The sequence below is a fragment of the Falco naumanni genome, chromosome 2, assembly GCF_017639655.2.
Source record: "Falco naumanni isolate bFalNau1 chromosome 2, bFalNau1.pat, whole genome shotgun sequence".
Lineage (NCBI taxonomy): Eukaryota > Metazoa > Chordata > Aves > Falconiformes > Falconidae > Falco > Falco naumanni.
This window is the reverse complement of record NC_054055.1, coordinates 70,629,274-70,649,969: the sequence shown is the minus strand read 5'-3', so window position 1 is coordinate 70,649,969 and position 20,696 is coordinate 70,629,274. Positions and strand designations below refer to the sequence as shown.

The 20,696-nt window shown below is 48.4% G+C and overlaps 1 protein-coding gene across 1 annotated transcript in view; it reads right to left on the bottom strand.

Moving 5' to 3' along the window:
- Window positions 1-17,159, bottom strand: part of LONRF2 (LON peptidase N-terminal domain and ring finger 2) — a 36,957-nt gene extending 19,798 nt beyond the window's left edge. The window contains 2 exon segments of the mRNA XM_040584736.1: window positions 16,061-16,766; window positions 16,768-17,159. Coding sequence (XP_040440670.1) covers window positions 16,061-16,766; window positions 16,768-16,827 — 766 coding nt within the window. The 5' untranslated portion in view covers window positions 16,828-17,159.
- Window positions 17,160-20,696: the final 3,537 nt, after the last annotated feature.

Here is a 20,696-nt window from a genome sequence, read left to right as displayed (position 1 = left end):
TAACTTAAGCACTACTGCACAGCAGTTACATTTATACTATCCTAAAATAGAAAAAAAGGCGATTTCTTCCTTCCTTCTTAAAATATATTCCTCTCAGCCTGGAAGCAGCCTCTGCATTTTTATCTAGCAGGACAGATTTCAGCATTTACATACAGGATGCTCTTTCCCTCATCTTGCTCATAGGACACTTAAAAAAAAAAACCTCCTCACAAGTGCTTCTCCCCCTAGTGTGACTTGGCTTTGCTTCAAAGAAATCACCAACGCAGGACTTGGGCTAAAGCATTCCTGTAAGCTTCGCTTTTTTTTTTTTGAAAAAATTTAAAGAAAAATGTATGCAGCCTTCTTATTTCATATCCACTTGCCACCTGTGTACCTTCGCCCTCCTCCTCAGGGCAGGCAAACCTCTCACGATCACACACATTGCCTCAGTACCCACACATTCATGAACCATTCAGTTTGCATGGATTATGAACATCTCAAGCATTACTATTCCATCCTTTCCTAATGTCTCTGTAACACATTTTAAGACTGAAATCTTCCTCCAGCATAAAATGTCATAGAACCAGAAAGAAACTTCAGCTGATCCATGCTCAGCTTGTCCACCAGGACCTCCAGGTCTTTTCTGCAGCACTGCTGTCCAGCCCAGCCCGCCCTGTTGCACAGGATTACTGTCCCAGGCATGCTTGCCTTTGCTGAAGTAGGCAAGACTGGTCAGCCCATGCCCCAGGGTGTTGGTCTAAATGCAGCTGTCCTCCAGCACATCAAACACTTCTTCCATCCCCAGTTTGGTGTCAGGAACAAACTTGCTGACAGTGCACTCTGCCCACTCGTGGAGGCTGTTAATAAGGTGTTGAACTGCGTCAGTCCCATTACCAACACCTGAGCAATGCCACTGGTAGACATCCACCCAGTAGCAAGCCACTAACTGCCACCCCATGCCCCTAATGGTCCAGCCAGTTCTTCACTCCTTCCACCTCTACCTCCCCAGCCTGGCCAGGAGGATGCTGTGGCAGACTGCATCAGCAGCCTTGCAAAAAAACACACTAAGCCCTAAGCAATGTTCCACCTTCATCCACTAAAGCAAATCTCTTCAGAGACGAGATTTAGGTGCAATTTGTTCTCGGTCAGTCTTTATCTTCCTGTGCTAGGAAAGACCCCCAGAGGGCTGGAAGCTGGCTGCTGGAGGGTGGCAGCTAAGTGCAGTAACCCTTACCCAAACATGAGCTGGTTAAAAATGTATTAAATGGCATTTAACTTCAAAAAAGCTTCAAGGTGTGCTGAGAAACGGTACTGCCTCATTTCTACAAATTTTAAACTTCACCTCTAAGCTAGCTCTCTCCAGACTTCTTCTCCAAGCATCACCTCCTGCATGTCCCTATGCAGGGCTCCTGTCTCCATACCTCTCCTGTTCTCTCTGTCCTCCTATGGCTTCACTGTTTGCATCTTGCCTTAGCATGAGCATCCTAAACATGTCCTCAGTAAGAGCATGTGCCCATGAAAAGCCTAGGCACACACATGCACGGACACACAGAACAATCACATAACTGCTGCAGGTGCCACCATTCATTAAGGTCAAGCGCCTACCAGAAGGGATGGCCCAAAAATCACATCCCCCTATCACCTCCTTCCCTCCCTTCAGCTGATGCTACCGCTCATGCGGCAAACCAGGCTTGTGTGGTTACACAGAGAACCAGAGCAAGCAATCAACTGACTGAGAGCTAATCCAATAAAAACAAATAAATAAAAAGGTTTAAGAGGATCAGTTTCCCCTCAGCTGGTTCACTGTACAACCATGCAAACATGAGTGCCAGGACAAGGGATGAGAAGGAAAGGAGCAGCAAGGACTGTTGCCTTTTTTGGCTGTAGCATGGACTGATGCCAGATGTACTAATTGCAGAATGACATACCAGGGATGATGCTGCTCCACTGGTCCCAAAGAGTGACGGCTAGAGACTACACCTAAAATAAGGAGCTCTGCAAAAGCTAGCTCATACTGTGGGTTTCTGTCTGGGTTTTGTTTTTGTCTTTGATTGTTTTTTTAACTATTACTACAGCAGTCTGCATGTGTGATCTACGTTTCTAGCTGATAATTCTTAAAAAGACTGCAAGTGAAATTGATGGAAAACAATTAACCCAAGAGCTTCAGAAGCAAGCTTCTTTCTTTTAGTAGATGTTGAAATACAAAATCATTTAAATTTAGCTATCTCTTAAACCATCTGTGTTTTCTGTTTGTATTAAATATGAATGCATACTCTGTATTTCTACCATCGTGTCTGCTGCAGAGTATTGCTGCGGACCATACCGAGGAGGATAGACATGGTAAGGACGGAGCACTGGGTGGGGTATTTTTTGGCACCATCGGGGAAAGGAAGCAGTGCAAGATTAGGGGACAGGCAAGCCAGCTTCCTGCGCTTCTGTTCACTACTGCACATGTCAGCCATGCTCATGCTTCCTAGTGCTTTTCAGCACACAGTTCAGCACAGTTCATACATTCAGCAGACCCACAGAAAGACCAGCTTCATCAGCTCTTTTTCAGGATCTTGTCTCCACTGCAAGTTTTAAGCCAAAAAAAGCCACTGCAGAGCACAACAGTGTGGCAAAGGCTACAAGTCCTCCCCAAGCAAAGTCCAAAGGCTCTCACAACACGAAGGGAAAAATAAGCTACTGAAAAAACCCAACCCCACAGCAAACCAGAAAAAGCTACATGTACTCAAGGCTTATACCTATTGTTCACTGAGTCTCAATCAGAAAGCATAATAAGGAAGGTGTGGCCCATATTAATGAGTAACTGGTAAGGAATGTTTAGTTAGCCAAGGCAGACAGAAAGGGGGTTAAGAAAAAAAAAAAACCAACATACAAACCAAACACAACAGCTCTGCTAAGGAGAGCAGTATTTATGACACTATAGTGTTAACAGGTTTTCTACAAGGAGATGAAGCAGTTAGACAAGACGCCTTAGCAGTGCCCAGCCACCTCCATTCAAGCTCACCCTACTCAGGGGCACATCGGCACAGACCAAAAGCTCACCAGCTCTGCACCTGACCCACATGTCCCCTTGTCCCCTGCCTCCTGTTGCTGGTGGGACCACCCTGGGAGGGCCCACAGCTGGTCCCAGGGCATGGCTAGATGGACTGAAACATCACTCTGTCAGCAGAACCATGGCATCGGCTGGCTGGCTCCAACTTAGGGTATGTGTTTAAGTGGGAAGAACAAGTGAACATCCAGCTACAGCCTAAATAACTAACTACAGGGTTCCTATAAGCACCGTGATATCGAGTTGTTCCATGCCACCACATGTGCCATGGTGAAAAAAGTCACAGAAGGTGGACAGATATACTTTGAGGACATAAGAGTTTGCAAATGCTGCTAGGTGCCAGTATACCGTAACTGTCAAGTTTAGAGGGGGGGGGGGGGGGGGGGGGGATGGGAGGGAAGAGACCACCAAAAACTAAGTCACACAATAACCAATAGTTTGTTTTAAAATAATGCACCCATTCTTTTTTCTGGAGGTAAAAAAAAAAAAATCTTTTTTTCTTTAATGAAATGACTTATTATCTCAGGCCAAATTAAAAAAGAAAAGCATAGAAAATTTTACTGTTTCCACAATACCAGCAGATGGCATTTCCTGAATCAAACCCTTCTGGGAGCCTGCAGCTGCACAGCAAAATTTATGTCCTTGTCAGCATCAGGGATCCACTGCTGAGGCTCCAAGGATCTGCAGCTCCAGGCAGCTGGGACGGAGACTTTCAGAGCTACAGGTCCTGGGAGCATTCCCACACAGCTCCCTCCCACTCAGCCACAATCCCACGGCACCAGACAAATCCACGTCCAAGCAATACCCAGAGTGGAGGGGCTTGGTGGTGCTTTGCCTCCTGGACCCTCCTTGGGACCACCATGTATTGCCTACCCTGAATGTGGTTATCAACTTGACTTTTCCAGAAGTGTTAACTTTCTGCTCACACCACCTTTGCACTCATCTGCAGATGTTTGGTAGATTGTGCTTTTACTTATGCAGAAGCTAACAGCCAAAATTACTTTTCCAGATATGCCCAAGCATTCATGTTCTTAAAAAAAAAAAAACAAACAACTATGCTGATCCAGCTCAGAAGGCTGACAGTGCAGAAATCCCCAGAATCTCCTTGTGCCAGGAGGGCAATCAAAGCAATTAAGAGGATTCACCAAACCGACCATAGATGACAATAAAAGTTTTACTGTAATAAACTACCACTAAGACTTCTTCCAGGAACTCAGTACAGAAAGAACAAGCTTGAAGTTGCTAGAACTCCCTAATCCTCCTTATCTGACATTTTTTCCTAGAAAAGCATGTTTTATTGAAATCTGTTTCAATCCTAAGCGTATTTCCTGAACGCACGAGCAGAACTCAAACACCACCATAACAAAAAAACCTTTCAGTCTTGTTAGTAAGTCAGTCTATGCAGGAATTCAGGGAAAATTTTTCCCACATTTTAAATAAATTTCTGCCCCTGGAGAGAGGAGGAAATTTGGCTTGCTTTGTTATGTTATGCATTCAGTTCTGAACAATTCAGTACTGAAACTTTTTCATAAGCTTGAAAAATAATATGAAACATTTATTTTTGAGTATTTTGATGAGTAGCATTCCTCAGGGATCCATACTGGGACCAGTGCTGTTCAACATCTTTGTCAGCAACATGGACACTGGGATTGAGGGCACCCTCAGCACGTTTGCCAACCCCACCAAGCAGTGTGGTGCGGTCACCAATCTGGAGGAAAGGGAGGCCATGCAGAGGGACACTGTCAGGCTTGAGAGGTGGGCCCGTGTGAACCTCATGAAGTTCAATAAGGCCAAGGGCAAGGTCCTGCACATGGGTCAGGACAATCCCAAACACAAACACAGCTGGGCAGAGAATGGATTGAGAGCAGCCATGAGGAAAAAAACTTAGGGGTGTTGGTGGATGAGGAACTCAACATGGCCCAGCAACATGTGCTTGCAGCCCAGAAAGCCAACTGTATTCAGGGCTGCAACAAAAGCCGCTCGGCCAGCAGGCCGGGGGGGGTGATTCTGCCTCTCTGCTCTGATCTGGTGAGACCCCCCTGCAGTGCTGCATCCAGCTCTGGGGCCCCCAATGTAAGAAGGACCTGGACCTGTTGGACAGAGTCCAGAGGAGAGCCATGAAGACAGTTAGAAGGCTGGAGCACCTCCCCTATGAAGACAGGCTGAGAGAGTTGGGGTTGCTCAGCCTGGAGAAGACAAAGCTCCAGGGAGACCTTACAGCAGCCTTCCAGTACCCAAAGGGGGCCTACAGGAAAGCTGGAGAGGGACATTTTACAAGGGCAGGCAGTGCTAGGGCATTGGGGAATGGCTTTAAGCTGAAAGAGGGTAGATTTAGATGAGCTATAAAGGAAGAAATTCTACACTCTGAGGGTGGTGAGACACTGGCACAGGTTGCCCAGAGGAGCTGTGGATGCCCCATCCCTGGAGGTGTTCAAGGCCAGGCTGGATGGGGCTCTGAGCAACCTGGTCTGGTGGAAGGTGCCCCTGCCCATGGCAGGGGACTTGGAACTAGATGATCTTTAAGGTCCTTTCCAACCAGACCATTCTATGATTTCAGTGAAATATTAGCAAGATTTAGTCATCAACTGAATAGCAAGCTAGTTTCTCTCCTCCAGATTGCATGCAAGCATGAGAAGTCTGCACACACAAAAAATGGATGGACAGGGGTTGTTTGGTGTAGGATGGGAGGGAAGGGTGGTAAAGGAAGGAGTACACTTGATAAAATAATTAACAGAAGCAGTAAAGACATTCAGGACATTCAAATAAAACTTCACTCCACAGCAAAAATGAAAACCAGGGTCAGCCTCCCAGAACTGATGAAGAGGGACAACGAACATGATGGCATACTTGCAGCCAGCAAGCCCATCTTTTCTCACTTATCAGTCCACCTAAATTGGATTAATAACTAGATTTAAAAAATAATATTTTCTAATATTATGGCTTTTCCTCCCTGCATTTACATCACTCGCAGTCTTCAGGAGGTAAAGTAACTGAAGACCTCAGAAGAAGCATGCAAGGGGTTTTAGTGCATAAAAGGATGCAAGAAAAGATGCCTCTACCTCCATAAGCCCACTCTTGCAACCAAGCACCCTTCTACCGTGACTACAAAGCAGGCACTCATGAACAGTACTCTGCAGGGAAACATAACACCTATTTCCACTGGGTGACCAACACTGGCAGACACAGCAACACATAAGTTTAGAGGCTCTTGAAATAGGCTGCAGTAAGGAGGAGCAGCACCACAGGGTACCAGCATCCTCCATCAGAGCCTGCACCACCAGGCAGCAGCTGGTTTGCGAGTGCAAAGGCTGCCTCCTTCATCCACAGCCACACTGCCAACAGCCAGTGTTACAAGAAACATCACTTCCTCTGATGGAATCTCTCCTCCATCAAACTTTTTTTTTTTAATCTTCATGCAGGTGTGAAGTATTTTTTCTTCATGGTTTTCTTTGTTCAGAAGGGCCCATTGCAAATTTCAGAAAGCCACCCCAAGCCAAACTTTTCTCCCCCATCACCTCCACAGGGAAGGCAATTCAGACATGACCAGAGCGCCCCAGTATGGCTCATTTGCACTAAGCAGCTACAGAACTGGTCCATGCCTTACTGGGGATTTCACCCCTACACATAACCTAAGCACACAGCACACTGAGATGATAAAGCAGAGACCTGTTTAAACTGGACAAGCTGCAGCCACCACTTCACTAGCAGAAATGAAGGGGCAATGCTCCCCCTCTTCCCCTCCCACCCAAAGATACAGGACCATCAACCCACTTGCTTCTTTGCCACCCTGCAGCATGCTTACCTATGTGCTCTCTGGTCTGGGGCTAGGGAGACATCAAGAAACTCCCTCGTATTATCACTTTGACTGAAAAGACACTGAATAGTGATAGGACAAGGGCTAATAGCTTTAAACTGAAAGAGGGTAGATTTAGATTAGATTTAAGGAAGAAAATCTTTACTGCGAGGGTGGTGAGACACTGGCACAGGTTTCCCAGAGAAGCTGTGGATGCCCCATCCCTGGAGATGTTCAAGGCCAGGCTGGATGGGGCTCTGAGCAACCTGGTCTAGTGGAAGGGGGGATGAAACCACATGATCGTTAAGGTCCCTTCCAATCCAAACTATTCTATGAAGAACACACCATTTTAAGACCAAACTAACTTCTTTCTAGGCCTCTGTATTTTGCTGTTCAAAAGCCCAGACTGAAGAATAGATTCTTCTGTGTGCTGGACAAAAAGCTTTAGATTCCCAGCAGTTTTATTTCAGGCTCAGGAAGTGCTCAGCTAGGAAGCTCCACATGTTATTTAATGCTGGACTGTCATTACCACTAAGCACAGCTAATCACCACTCCCATCATTACTCGGGAGAAACATTTTAAGGGAAGTTATGCGCTACGTGGAAGCAGACCTGCTACAAAGAAGGTGCAGCTAGCTTTGTCCTTGCTTTTCTGTTGTACCTCTAGCATCACTAGGCAGAAGCATGTCAGACCACTTCCAGTAACCTACGGTTCAGCTTTCATTTCCACAACTGCAGGGCCAACAATAACCTTTTTTACAAACCCATTAAGTGGTGAATTGCATGGTACAGCAGAAGTCCTCAATTCAAGAATGTTTCAGCATAGAGCTAAGCATAATACGTTAGATTATTACTCCCTCCTACCCAAATCCTAATCTTTCAAGACTGCTAGATGCATGCTACTCTTCTTAGGCAACATAGCATGAATCAAGACCCCTTCCCTGTATTTTCAGCTCTACTCTACCATTTGAGCATTTGGGCACTGCTTCAGGTGACATAACCCAAGTACATCCATGGCCACTTAGCCCTAGTATAATAACTATTAAGTACACAAACGTGACTCATCTTCAATGCTTACTAGTTTTCCCAGCATTTAGTTCAGGGTTCAGGCAAGGTTTCCTACCAAAGTCCCAGTCAGAACTGCAGTATCCTCAAACAGCAGGTACAGAGACTGTCCAAAAGCATGATGCCTACAGACTTAAGTATGAAGATTTAACAAGCAAGCTTCAAAACCGAAACAAAACACCTCAAGAGGTCAACCCCCTGCATGATCTCCAAAGCACCCAAGGAAAAGTCCTGATCCCCCCTAGGAAGAGGGAGCTGTGCTCAGTGCACATGAACCTGCAATTGCAAGGAGACTCCAAAGATGCGTGGTGCTTCACAGCCAGGAGGGACCAGCTATGATTATAGTTAACAAGATCATTTTACAGCCACACATTCTATCATAATAGAACTTCACTGGTGATTACCTAGTTGCTCCCTTTGTCATGATCAGTGTATCAGCTACATTTCTACCAATTACTCTTTAGGTCTCCATAACCTTTTCTTTTTCCAGTTAAAGCTTATCTCAGCCCAGAATTTCTGGCTCTCTGCGAGCTACAAAAAGGATCTTCTTGTTTCTCAGTTATTACCTCACTGCTGCTGTCCTCAAATAAAGGAAATCACTTAATGCATTTATAAAAGAGAAAAGGAGTCATGCAGTACCCTGCTAATTTTAAGATTGGGAAGCACAAGTCAGTTCTATAAATGTCTTCTTCCAAAAGCAAAAGACATTCTGTTATACTTTATCACAGCAGAAGAAAAAATATGCTGTTTGAAGAGACTTCAGACTTTCTGATGTGTAAGTATGGTTTGTTCTCTAGGACTGCTGAAGTAGTTCAATTATTTATAGGAAATTATTCCAAGTTACATACGGGGCGTGGAGCAGAAATACCCTATCTTAACTGGTACATAGCTGTAAGTAGTTAACATTTCTCATGTAACTTAAAACCACACCCAAAGACTGTCTACTGTACAGCATGATGCCTTCTCGCCTTTGTGTCGGTGATGGATAGGCCTCCTGTCCACCATGGCCTTACTCTTACAGCCCCCCAAAGCAGATCCTCCGGAAGCAGGCAAAACTTCCAGAGATCCAGCTACAGGATCTGAGCTTCCAACTGCAAGCCCTTTACAAATTAGGAGTAATACGAGCTCCTGCTCTGAAGTACTTGACATGTTTCCAGTGCTGTCACAGATGAAGTATTTACTACTATTTTTCAAGCACTACCTCAGCAAAAAGAAAAATAGATAAATGGGGCGGGAGGGCTGAGGGACAGAAATCTGCAAAGTATTTTCTGTTTAAAAATAACTCCCAGACTACTGCAACAGTCTCTAGGTAACCTTGACTCCTACTTTTACACATTTTTCTGCCCCTGTAAAAAAGAACAAAGAGCTTTTGGAGGCACGTTTTAAGCAGATTCCAAGAGGCGTTTTTACAAAGGGATGGGAAAGTTCCTTTTTTAGCACAAATCCTCTAGGCAGCAAGCAACTACTATTATTTGTAGCATGAAATTTCAGGAAGACTACCTCTCATTCTTCACTTGGACTTCACACTTCCTTTTAGGAGCTACAAAATTAAGTATCTTTCTGATTAATTACCAAATGACTGAACCATTTGCTGTTCCAGCAGTCAGGACAGCTGTCTACTATGGCTTTTTTTTTGTTAATAGCTGGTACAACATCAAAAACTTACTACTTTACTACTGGAAAGCATTCCCAAGACCCTGTGAGGACAACTTGGTCAACCTCTTTTTTTTTAAGCACATCAGAAAAAGACAACTGACCTTATCTTCTAATAACAATCTTCTAGAAATAAAATACAAAAGAAGAGACCATTAAAGTGTACTTAATGCACTTAGTTCACATATAGGCACATGTGGACATGCTCTAGAGGTTTTCTTTGAGCAACGTGACTTCAGTGCAAGCGCACTACTAAGGAGCACAAGCTCTCAGAACACAGCAGCAGAATTAATAAAATGCATACTATGGCATCAGTCACCTTTATAAAAAATTAAGCACAGCTTTCTAAAGAGAGGTCAGCAGCTTCCCTTTGCAAACAGGGACCCTTCCTTGCTTCTTCTGAGCTTGACCCACAACTAACAGAAACCCTTCACCTGTCAGGTCTGCAATAGAATAAGCACCAGGAGGCCGTCCCACCAGCCCACCTAGGAATTCAGAAGCATGCATGGAAGGAAAACGTCCCAGCAAATAAATTTTGGGGCACAGCAAAATGCTCGCCCATAGCCATCTTTCTCATGGCTGTAAAGCACTCAGCCCAGATCCAAGAATGTTCAGCTGGAAGTTTACCTTTGCCATGCTCTCCAGGAAGCGGTGCAACCCCACAACCTGTCACACACCTAGCAGGAAAATCCACAGCAGTTGCTCTTGAATCAACTTGCACTGACGATCTGTAGCTTTAACAGCTTGAGAGCCAGCATGGAAGGTGAACAGATGCAGAAAGACGCACTTTTTATGTGCAACATTGCTAAGTTGTTGGGGTTTTTTTACCTATTATGAGAATTACCAAAGTAAAGGGAAGGGAAGGAAAAGCCAAAGATACACACCAACTACCCACCCAACTAGCCAGTACACCAAGAGTAGTGTAATTGAATTCATTTCCAAAGACACCAATGTGAACAAACAAGCAGAGGAGACAGGACAGGACAAGGTGGCAATGATGGCTTACACATCCTCTGTACCGAGGTCAAACCATCCCGCTTGCTACACAAGCAACGCAGTGGCCTCAATCAAGATCAGGAGCATGGAGGCAGCCAAGCCCCTCCCCGCCCAACCTCAATGCTTGGCATGGGAGGACAATGAGGGTACAGTGACCCACAGCAGATGAACCCCCAGCACACTACCTAAAACAGCCCCATGAGCAAGGCTGGGGTGCAGAAACCAGCACTGACACCATTCTAAGAGGCTCCGTCTGCTTGAGAACAGGCACATTCTGGCCTGAGGCCTCATCCTCGCATGCCCAATGCTCCCCCTTTATGACTCTTTCCTACTGCCTCCTGGTCTGCCCTGCCCCCTTAATTCTTATGAAGCAAGAATCTGGAAGGCCCCAGATAAATTTCCATTAATTGCTTGACCACAAAATAAATTAGTGCTGAGTGGCCACATTAAGTTTAAGAGGCCAATTTATGGTGAACACCCGCTGGCGTGAGAAGGGAGAAGCCTCTTTCCCCTGAGGTCTGGCCAAGAGAGGCAGATCCTTCTCTTTCCACCAAAGCTCAGGAAAGCTCCTACATTTTGGTTCTAGCAACACCCCAGCCACCACTCCACGGGCCGGAGATCAGCATGCAGCTCTATACCCCAGGAGATAAGAGACAGAGCATCTCCAGCACCCAGGCGGCATCTCCCTCACCCTGCAGCATGCTACCTCTGACACTGTGTGAGATCTGCTGCAAACTCACCTCTTCTCCTTGGCCTTTCCTGTGCCATCCTTTACCCACTGGAAGTGGGAGATCCATGTAAAGGACTTTGGAAGAAAAGGACCCCTTTGCACTAATATCTGTCCTTAACTCCATGTTTTTAAAACTCTGATACAAGCAAGCTTTATCTCCTACGTGCTTATTCTGAACCCCCTGGGGATGGAGCCAGGGAGATTAAAATGCTGGGCAATTTGAGCAGCTACATGCATTAGCTATCCTCCCTTCCCAGGAGAAACCTGTTTCTGCTCCGAAAGAGCCCGTCACACCAGAAGTAAACACAACCACTCTGAGGGATTGCTGCAAATTTTACTGCTCTCTAGAGACAGCAACAATTCCCAGGCTTGGCAGACTTTGCAGCAGTGGGTAATTACACGCCAGAGCCAACATGCCTCTTGCAAAAACAAGGTGTCCTGGCATGCCGGTGTCCAGATAACAATGTGTGCTACTCTGTTAGGAGCCAGACACAATGGCACAGCACACAGCAGGCAAGCAAGCACCTGCTTCGCTGCACCACAGGAGCCAGCGCACGGCCATCCCTCCCCACCTGACACAGCTCGTTCAGGATTAGGGTCAGGCAGGCACAGCAGAGCCACAGCCCTGCGTGCAGGCTTGAGAGACCACCCGAGAGCTGTAACCACTGACACAGCTCAGGAACCAGAGCCACTGCAAAGACAGCAACAGGAGCCAGAGGACTGCACTGCTAAGCTTTTTACCTCTGAGCAGGCATCTTCAGGCTTATTTACAGGGAAGGCGCAAGATGCTAACAGGCCATCTCAGTAGGAAGAAGGGCACAGTGAAATGCCCGCTGAAGGCACAAGCCACTGCCACCCAAATCCTCTTACACTCTTCATGTGTTTGCTTACAAGCAGGCCCTCACCTCAAGGATAGCTCAGTCTCCTTCAGAGCTGTATAGCATCCAATTGTAAAATCTGCAGACTAGTACAGCATGCTCCTACCTGGCCTGCCTATGACAGTATCTTTTGATAAATACTGTTCCCTAAAAGTGACCTGTGTTTTCATGTTCCCACCCCACCATGATAGTCTTTGGCCATATGAAGTTACACATGGTACTTAGGGAAGATAATGAATAGGGCTTTTCCCATGAAGCAACAACTACCTGCTACCTCTGTAACTGGGAATTGCTTTCTAGAAAGAGAAAAAAACACACTCCCACAAGCACATCCTCAAATGCCCACATTAATTTGTCACTGAAATCTCTCTTCCTTTAGTTTCAGACACACAGCTTAAAGGGTCTGTACACCTGGATACAGAGACAGCTGTAGTCCTCCCAGGCACAGTCCCTCCAGACAGCATCTCGTCACAGAGCAGCAGGTGACAGGAAAAAGAGTGCAGAAAGCACCTACTGCACACACAAAAAAAAATCCCCAAACAAAAAAAACCCAACCCTGCACACATATGATAATATATTTCAGTTTAATTGACCTAAAAGTTCATATAATCAGAAGACCAATTAGAAGAGAAGTGACAGCAGAAGAGAAACCCACCTCATACCCCAACTCCTTTCATTTCATCTGCCTGAGGACCAGCCCCAAGAGCAAGATTTGGGCAATACTTGGCATTATGATGGCTGAACAACATAAACCTTGGCACAAAGAGTGATCCAGCTGGAAACAAATGCTTCCTTTCAAGCAGCCTGACATGTGCTTGCTTTGAAGCTGTGGAAATTAGATACCTTGCAATAATGAGGGATCTATTCCAACCTCTACAGCAGCAAAAAAGACAGCAACTTTGTTTAAAACAGCAGAGATCACCAAGCTGCAAGCATCTCAAGAGGACTAGAAAGATCAAATAGTAAAGCTGATTTCCTTAAAATGAACAACAAAAAACCTCACACACCCACACTTCAATCCATAGCAGACTCTGATAGAGGGAGCACGGGAGCAGTAGCGGCACTGTAAATCAGATAGTCTTGCAAAAGCTTCCTTTTAGCAAGTATGTTCATCTTTTGTTGTTAACTGACTAGTTCAGCTGGAAAAGTTGACAATTTGAAGGCATACGGACCTCTCCTGAGACCAGACTGTACTGGAAATAAGCATACTGGCTATATGACAGGAGACTTTTCTAGTTTAGACTTGAAGCGCCTGCAAATCAGAAGACAGAAGGTTGCAACGAGAATGAAAAGAAGAGATTGGTAACTGTAATATTAAAGCAAGTTTTCCATCAAAGCCAGTTGTTGCAGATGAAGCAGGAAAGTACTCCACAAGAAGCACCAGTAAAGAAATCCCACCAATCCTTGCGTCCTGCCAAGAAGCCTGGAGTTTTACCTAACTTTATACAGCAATTGTATAATCAGTGTATTCATGTGCCTTCACCCTCTAAAAAGAAATTAAAAGGACACCCATGCCCTTGACTCAATAGTAATACATAAGCATCTTGGAGGCTAGTTATTTTCTCATGCACCGACAGTCTTAAATACCTAACAGTGGCTCCTAAGCATTTAAAGTTGCCCTTATGCCAACACTTAAGAAGTACTAACAGTCAGAAGACAGCCATGGTGGGATTTTGTTGTTGTTTGTTTGGGTTTGGCTGGTTGGTTTTTTTTTTTTTTTCCTCTACTATTTACTGTGTTATGTGGCTGGAAAGCAAGAAGGCAACTCCAGCAAGCCAAAAGGCAACACCAGATGAACATTAAGAATTTCAGAACGTGAGGCTCAGACAGCAGTTTGACCTGTGAGAAATGGCACTGGCACACACAAAACAGTTTAGAAGGTGAAGGGCTGGGGGGCGGGCTGCCCTTCAGCAACAGGAATTTGTCTCTGCTACTGGGAAGTTAGCAAGTATCAGCCTATGGTTTTAGGATTTCAAAAGCTAGCAAGATACCTGCTATTATTTTTAATAAGACATTTAAAAAAAAAATCTTGTTAAGCAATTTTAGCATTACTGACAGGGTGAGGAGTTTCTGAACAGATTCCCAGCGTGCTTGGAAAATCACAGAAAACAGCAATAAGGACACAAGGGAGTTATCTCAAGACCCCGATGCAGAGCAGCCACGGCTGGACATGTGTGCTCCAGGGACAGGAAGGGGAAGGACAGGCTGTGCAGTTGCGCTAGCAACACGCTACAGTCTTCCCTCTCCTTTCACCCCTGCACAGACACAGCAAGAAGCACACACGACAGTAAGAAACAGTCCTCTAAAAAAATCACATCAAGCACTTATTTCATTGGAGAGATGATACTTTCCCCAGCAGTGGGACCCTGAACCCAATACATTAAGAGGCTCCACTACTGAAAGAAAACTCGGTGGATCCACCAGTGACCTACATCAAGCCTCTCCCCTCCCTCTGCTTCACCTTCCTTCTTGGGTTCTCCATCCTGCCCTACTTTAAGAGAGATTACTTCAGCTAAACCACATAATAGTTTTACAGAGAGACTCAGCTAGGACTGAAAACTTGTCGCATCTAGCTGGAAAACTGGAATAAATAGCAGAAGTAATGGTTTCCACAGCCAGCATCAGCTGTGAAGCGACAGTATTGCCATGCAGTCACCAAGTCTTGTACCTCTGCTGTCATGCAACCACAGCGGAAAAAAAAAAACAAACCAAAAGCAAGTCAGGGACTAGCATAGTGGTGCATTTCTCTCCACAGCTGCCAGCAAAATAATAATTAAAAAAAATATATCAGAAGCATTTATCCTTAGATGTAAAAACTAGGCACAAGCAAAGTAATTTTAATCAAAGCAAGGAAGGAGCTTTTCCAAACAGGAAAGACAGTTTTCTCTACATTCGTCTTCCAAAGAGATTTACCCGCAGGATTTCGTCTCTACTAACATGATGACCGAGGCTTTCTCCCCCTTCCTCGTCAATTAAACCGGACATTTATCACGCTCAGCCCGGAGGAGTGGCAGATCCCGGGGGATTTGCTGAGATCCCGGCTCCACGCCTCTCTCCAGGCGTCTGAGATACTCATGGTGTTGTACCACCCCCACCGCTTGCAGAGCAAACAAGCCGGGAGCACGCACGCACACAAGCATTACTATAAGGCTACAACCGAGCGAGCAGGATCCACCTACTACTCGGCACAGAGACTGAAAACAACCTAGTTCTGATAAACTAGGGCTGCCATCGGTTTGGCAGAGGAAGAAGGTAGACTGTGCCATTTTTCTTGAAATCCAGGCTCCAGAGAACACTGCACACAGAAATGCTGCATGCCTATAGAGAGGTTACACTCAAAACACAGGCAGACCATCTCCGCCAGCCAAAACGCGGATTTATCTCGAGTATTTTGCACAGCGTAAGGTAAAGGAAAAATTCTGAGCCTTTATGCCTATTGATGTTGCCCTAAAGGTTTTTAAGGGCTGCGTTCTGCTGAAGATACAACCGCTTGCAGCTGAATGAATCCGACCCACACGGTTTTTTCTTCCACAAAACCGCGGCACGACCGCTCCAGCGTTATCTTTTACTAAAAGATGGTTTCCCCACAAATAGGAAAGCGGGTTTTCTAGAAATACTGCATAATGAGTCATAGACTGCAAGCAGCTAAACGCCAGGCACCTTCTGAGCAAGGACAAAAATAACAGCGGAACAAAAATAGCCATTCACTTTGGGGGGGGGGGGGGGGGGGGGGGGGAGAGGAAACCCGCTGGGAGGACTCATTCTGAAAACTTCCCCCAGGTGCCCCCTCCCACCACCGACCACAGCCCCCCGGCCCACAGCAGCCGTGCGGGGAAGGGGCTGCCCCCCGCCTCGCCCCCCCTCCTCCTCCTCCGCCCGCCCCCCTTCCCCCCCCCCTTCGCCGCTCCTCACCCATCTCCAGGGCCTGGTTGTACTTCTCCAGGGCGGCCGGCAGCTCCTGCCGCTCCCGCAGCGCGTCGCCCTCGGCGCGGAGCCGCCGCGCCCGGCTCTCGGCGCCGAACCACTTGTGCAGCAGGTTGCCCAGCACCACGTTGACCCGCGGGCGGGCGGCGGGCGACGGCGGCGAGGCGGCGGCGGGGGTCGGCTCGGCGGGGCGGCGCGGGCGGTGGCAGCGGCCGCAGTCGCCCGGCTCGGCGCAGCGGCGGCAGTGGGTGTGCCCGCAGTGCAGGGTCACCGGCTCGCACAGCAGCCGCCGGCACAGCGGGCAGGCGAAGAGCTCGGGCGGGCGGCAGCACGCCGGGTCGCCCAGCACCTCGCCCTCCGCCCCGCCGCCGCCGGGGCCGCCGCTCCCCCAGGGCGGGAGGCGCAGCTCCTTGTCACGGATGCTGAGGGCGAAGCTCTCGGCCAGCTCCCGCAGCTCCTCGGGCCGCAGCCGCGCAAGCCGCGCCGCCGCGCCGTAGGCGTCCAGCGCCTCGGCCATGCGGCCGGCCCGCGCCAGCGCGTCGGCGCGTCGGAGGCACAGGCCCCGCTCGGGCTGCGGCAGCCCCGCCAGCTCCGAGCCGTAGATCTCGGCCGCCAGCTCGAAGTTGCCGCCGCGGAAGGCCTCCTCCGCCACCTGCAGCATCTCGGCGCAGGGTCCCCCCCGCCGCCGCCGCCGCGGACCTGGTCCCGGCCCCGGCGGCGGGGGGCAGCGCGCAGGGCCCCGGGCCCAGCTCCATGCCCGCGCGGCGCCGCCGGCCCCCGGCCGCCCTACTCCATGCCGGGCCCGCGGCGCTGCCGACTCCGGCTCCTTCCTGGGAGGAGGCGGCGACGGAAGGGAGGGAGGGAGGGGGCGGGTCACACCGCTGCAGCAGGGGGGCGGCTCCCGGGACGGGGGATGGCGGAGGGGAGGGAGAGGATGGCGGGCAGCTCGCACCGCCCCCGCGGGCCCGGCTCCCGGCTTATGTAAGGGGCGGCCGGTTGTGTAAGCCGCCTCCGGCCGCCCTTCCCCGGGGCGGCGGCGAGGAAGGAGCCGCGCTTCTCCCCTACCTCCGGGCCCGCCCGGCGGCCGCTGCCAGGTGCCGGTGCCGCACGTGCCCGCCTGCCGCCGCCCCGCCCCGCCCGCACGTGCGCCCGGCCCACCGGCGGCGGCGGCTGCCGCGGGAGCGGGGCGGTGGGGGGGTGGGTTTCCGTTGTGCGGCCCCCGCTGGGCTCGGCCTCTTCCTTCCCGTTTCCTGGTGCCCGGCCTTAACCGCTTCCTCGCCGCGGGGCGACGGAGGGGGGGCAGCCCCGCCCCTCCCGCCGCCGCCGGGACCCCCCCGGGCTCCGCCGCGCGTGGGGCGAGCAGCACCGCACGGGGGTCCGGGGCGCGGTACCCGCTGCGGCGCCGTTGGGTTTCCCTAGTCCCCGAGGACGCGAGCACGTGTTGTCTCGCACAGAACAGACCGAAAATACTAACGTTTCCCGAAGAGCCCGGCGCCAGCAAACCGGCAGCGCTGCCGGCCCAGCTTGGGACCCGCGAGTCGTGCTGAGCACTGGCTTGTGTATCGGCAGCAACAATAAAGATAATGCAGCTGGAAGTTAGTTAATCATGCGTGAGTCAGAAAGGAATCCAACTCGCTCCGCAGGAACAACAGGAGTGAAAAAAAAAAAAAAAAAAAATAGGCAACGTTTATTTTAGACACAGCTGTAAACAAACCGTTCGGAGCAGCAGAGAGCCTGTCAGACGAACGGTGAGGCGCTTTTGGGATTGTAGCCGGACAGCAGACGGTGTTTCAGTCTTTGCCTCTCTCCTGCTAGGCCTTAAGCCCCCCAGGTGACGGCCTCTTAGCCCCCGTTAGGAAAATCTCATTCCTCTACTGTTGCACCAAGCAGTCTTTATAACATGAAATTGAATTAACTTTTTTTTAAGATGTCCACAGCTTACGTCATGTACTGCAGAGTCATGCTTAAGTAAGCATCGATATTCGTGGTGAAGTAAGTGTGACCAAAGGACCCGAGCTCACCGCAAGGATGACAGCCCCCACCCTGAGGGTAGGGACCTTCGTTTCTCAGAATCTCAAAGCCATCCGTGAAGGATACCCCTGCACTACGGAGGTCACACCAGCATCCTAGCCCCTCCAACACCTCCGTGAAAACCCACCCCCCACACCCCTTATCTGGCACCATAGATACAAGAAACTAGCAAGACCAACTCCAGGGATGTCTAGGTCAATAAAGAAGCAGGTGGATGATGGCTGTAAAAGTACAGTTGCTTTGCAAAACAGTGATGTGTGTGCATCAAGTTCTTCCATGACCTAGCCATTTTGCACTGATAACGTTTCTAACAGTGGTTCTTTGAGTGATGCTCACCAGCCTGACACTTGCACCACCCTCCTTGGCTCAGGGTTTCTTCCCAGAAGCTGACCTCAGCTGCCTGTCACTATTTTATCATTCCCTTTCCTGACATTTTCACTTGGAATTAGGATGGGATTGAATCATCTTGCTGTTTTATGAAACTCACCTGGGGACATGACTGATAGCACAGAGGACAGAAGCGGTGCGGCTGATTCTCCTCTGCCGTATGAAGGACAAGCCACAGAGTCTTGGACAGATGATGAAAACGTTGACCCGCCACTTGAGCCAGCCCCCAGCATTATTCTCTGGTTCCTGGGACCTTGACAAGGAGCAGCAGCATTTTTCCTGATGGCTCCCATCCTGCTCCCCTGCTCTTTGGCTGGGACCCCCCCAGCGGCTCTCTTCACTTTCCCGTGGAAGGAGAGAGCAGGTGAGTCCGTCCTGCCATGCCACATTTCCCCACGTGTCTTGGGACTGCCACATGATGGCCCTTCACCTCCAGTCATCCCTTCTGGCGGGCGGCTTGGGGGGCACCAGCTCAGGTGGGCGTATTGAGCACGGCCAGTCAGCCCCCCATCTGCAGCTGCTCTTATGTCATGCTGGCGTGCTGGGATGGCTGCGGTCCTTTCCTCATCTATGCTTAGCAGGTGCTTCTAGAAGAACCTGCTGCAAAGTGAGGCTACTACTTTATTTAGCAACACGATCAATAGCTTCTTGGCATGCAGCCTCTGTTTTTTCCAAGACATCTATTTGCAAGGGAACGAAATTACCTCGCTGCTGTTCAAACTGACGCAGCGTGCCATCTTTTCCCTTTTTCTCACGCACAGAATTGCTTGCCACCAGTGTCTGAGCACACCTGCGTCGCTCTTCTCCTCAGTGCTTGTTTTGGAGGCCGTGTTCTTTCACGAGTCTTCTTGCTCTATGACACGGTTCATTTGTATGTCTGGCTGTGGCATTACCTTGCAGTTGTATCTGCTGATTCCCTACCTGAGCTAAAAAGCCACTTTGATACAGCTCCCTTTTGCAACATCGATAAGAATTCACTGAGCCACAGATCTTGGATGGATGGTGAAAACATGGACTCACCACTTGAGCCACCCCAAAGTATTAATACTTTGCAGGAAAGAATGATAGCCTAAGAAACAGCAAGAACAGAGGGAAAGAAACTAAAGTAAAATTACTAATGATCTATACTACAAAAGCTCATGCTTCTCACTGAAATTATCAGTAGTATGCCTACCTCAGCAAATGTGAACAGGAGACTCCTGCCAAGATGTTCTGGTGGAACAGGTGCCCCACGATGTGGTTGTGTGGTTTATGGCTTCTTTTGGATGAACTACAAGTGACTGATTGTGACAGTCACAAAGCAGAATGGATTTTTCGTGAAGGATCTGAAGCCCAACTTGAAACACTGAAGTTGATTTATAATTTTTATTAGAAGAAAAGCATAGGATTGAAACATCGCCTACCGCAGGAGGTGAAGGACCCTCCTCTAGTACTCCCCAAAACCATGGCAAAACTTCTGCTGGCTTCATTATCTTAAAAGAACCCCACCAACACTCAAAATTAGCCACTATGTGGCAGGTTGTTAGAGGTGCTCCCCGTTAGCAGTATTATTTTCCTGTTAATAGTATGCTGCCACTTAGGAGTGGCCTCATCACGCTCTCTCAAGCAACATGCAGAAGTCTATTTGCTTTCCAAGGGGAGAATTACAGGTGCTTACTCCACTGAGTCACTGTTACACACTTTGAAGTTGATATGAGGTTTCCTTTAAGTTTGTAGCTGAATTTTCAACTTCTTCCCGAGGCTCAGCTTTCCCAGGGTTTTTGCCAGGGTTGAATTTTTCTTGAAGTTTGAAGGGGAAAGGAGGAGATGAAACAATTTTGAAATGACAGCATTTACATGTGTGGAGGGTATTTTTAATTCCTCTAACACTTTTCTGTTCCAAGGTAGTTTGAAGTGTTAAACTCCAGTTTGTTTTGATGATCTCACATGGAGGAAATCTGTGTGTTATTGTTTTGGAATAAGTTAATTAGGATATAATCAGTGCACAGGCACATACACATATACCATGCTAGAATGCTACAGAAGTTGTAAAGTCAAAGACACAAAAATCAGGGCACAGCATAATGAAGGCTGTGTATGCTTATTTAATGTCTCCTTCATGCATCAACCTGACATGATTTTAATTAATCACATACTATTCTCCCTGCGGGATACATGCCACAAGAAAGAAGAGAGCCAGTTAACGGGCATCCAAATAGTAATGTTC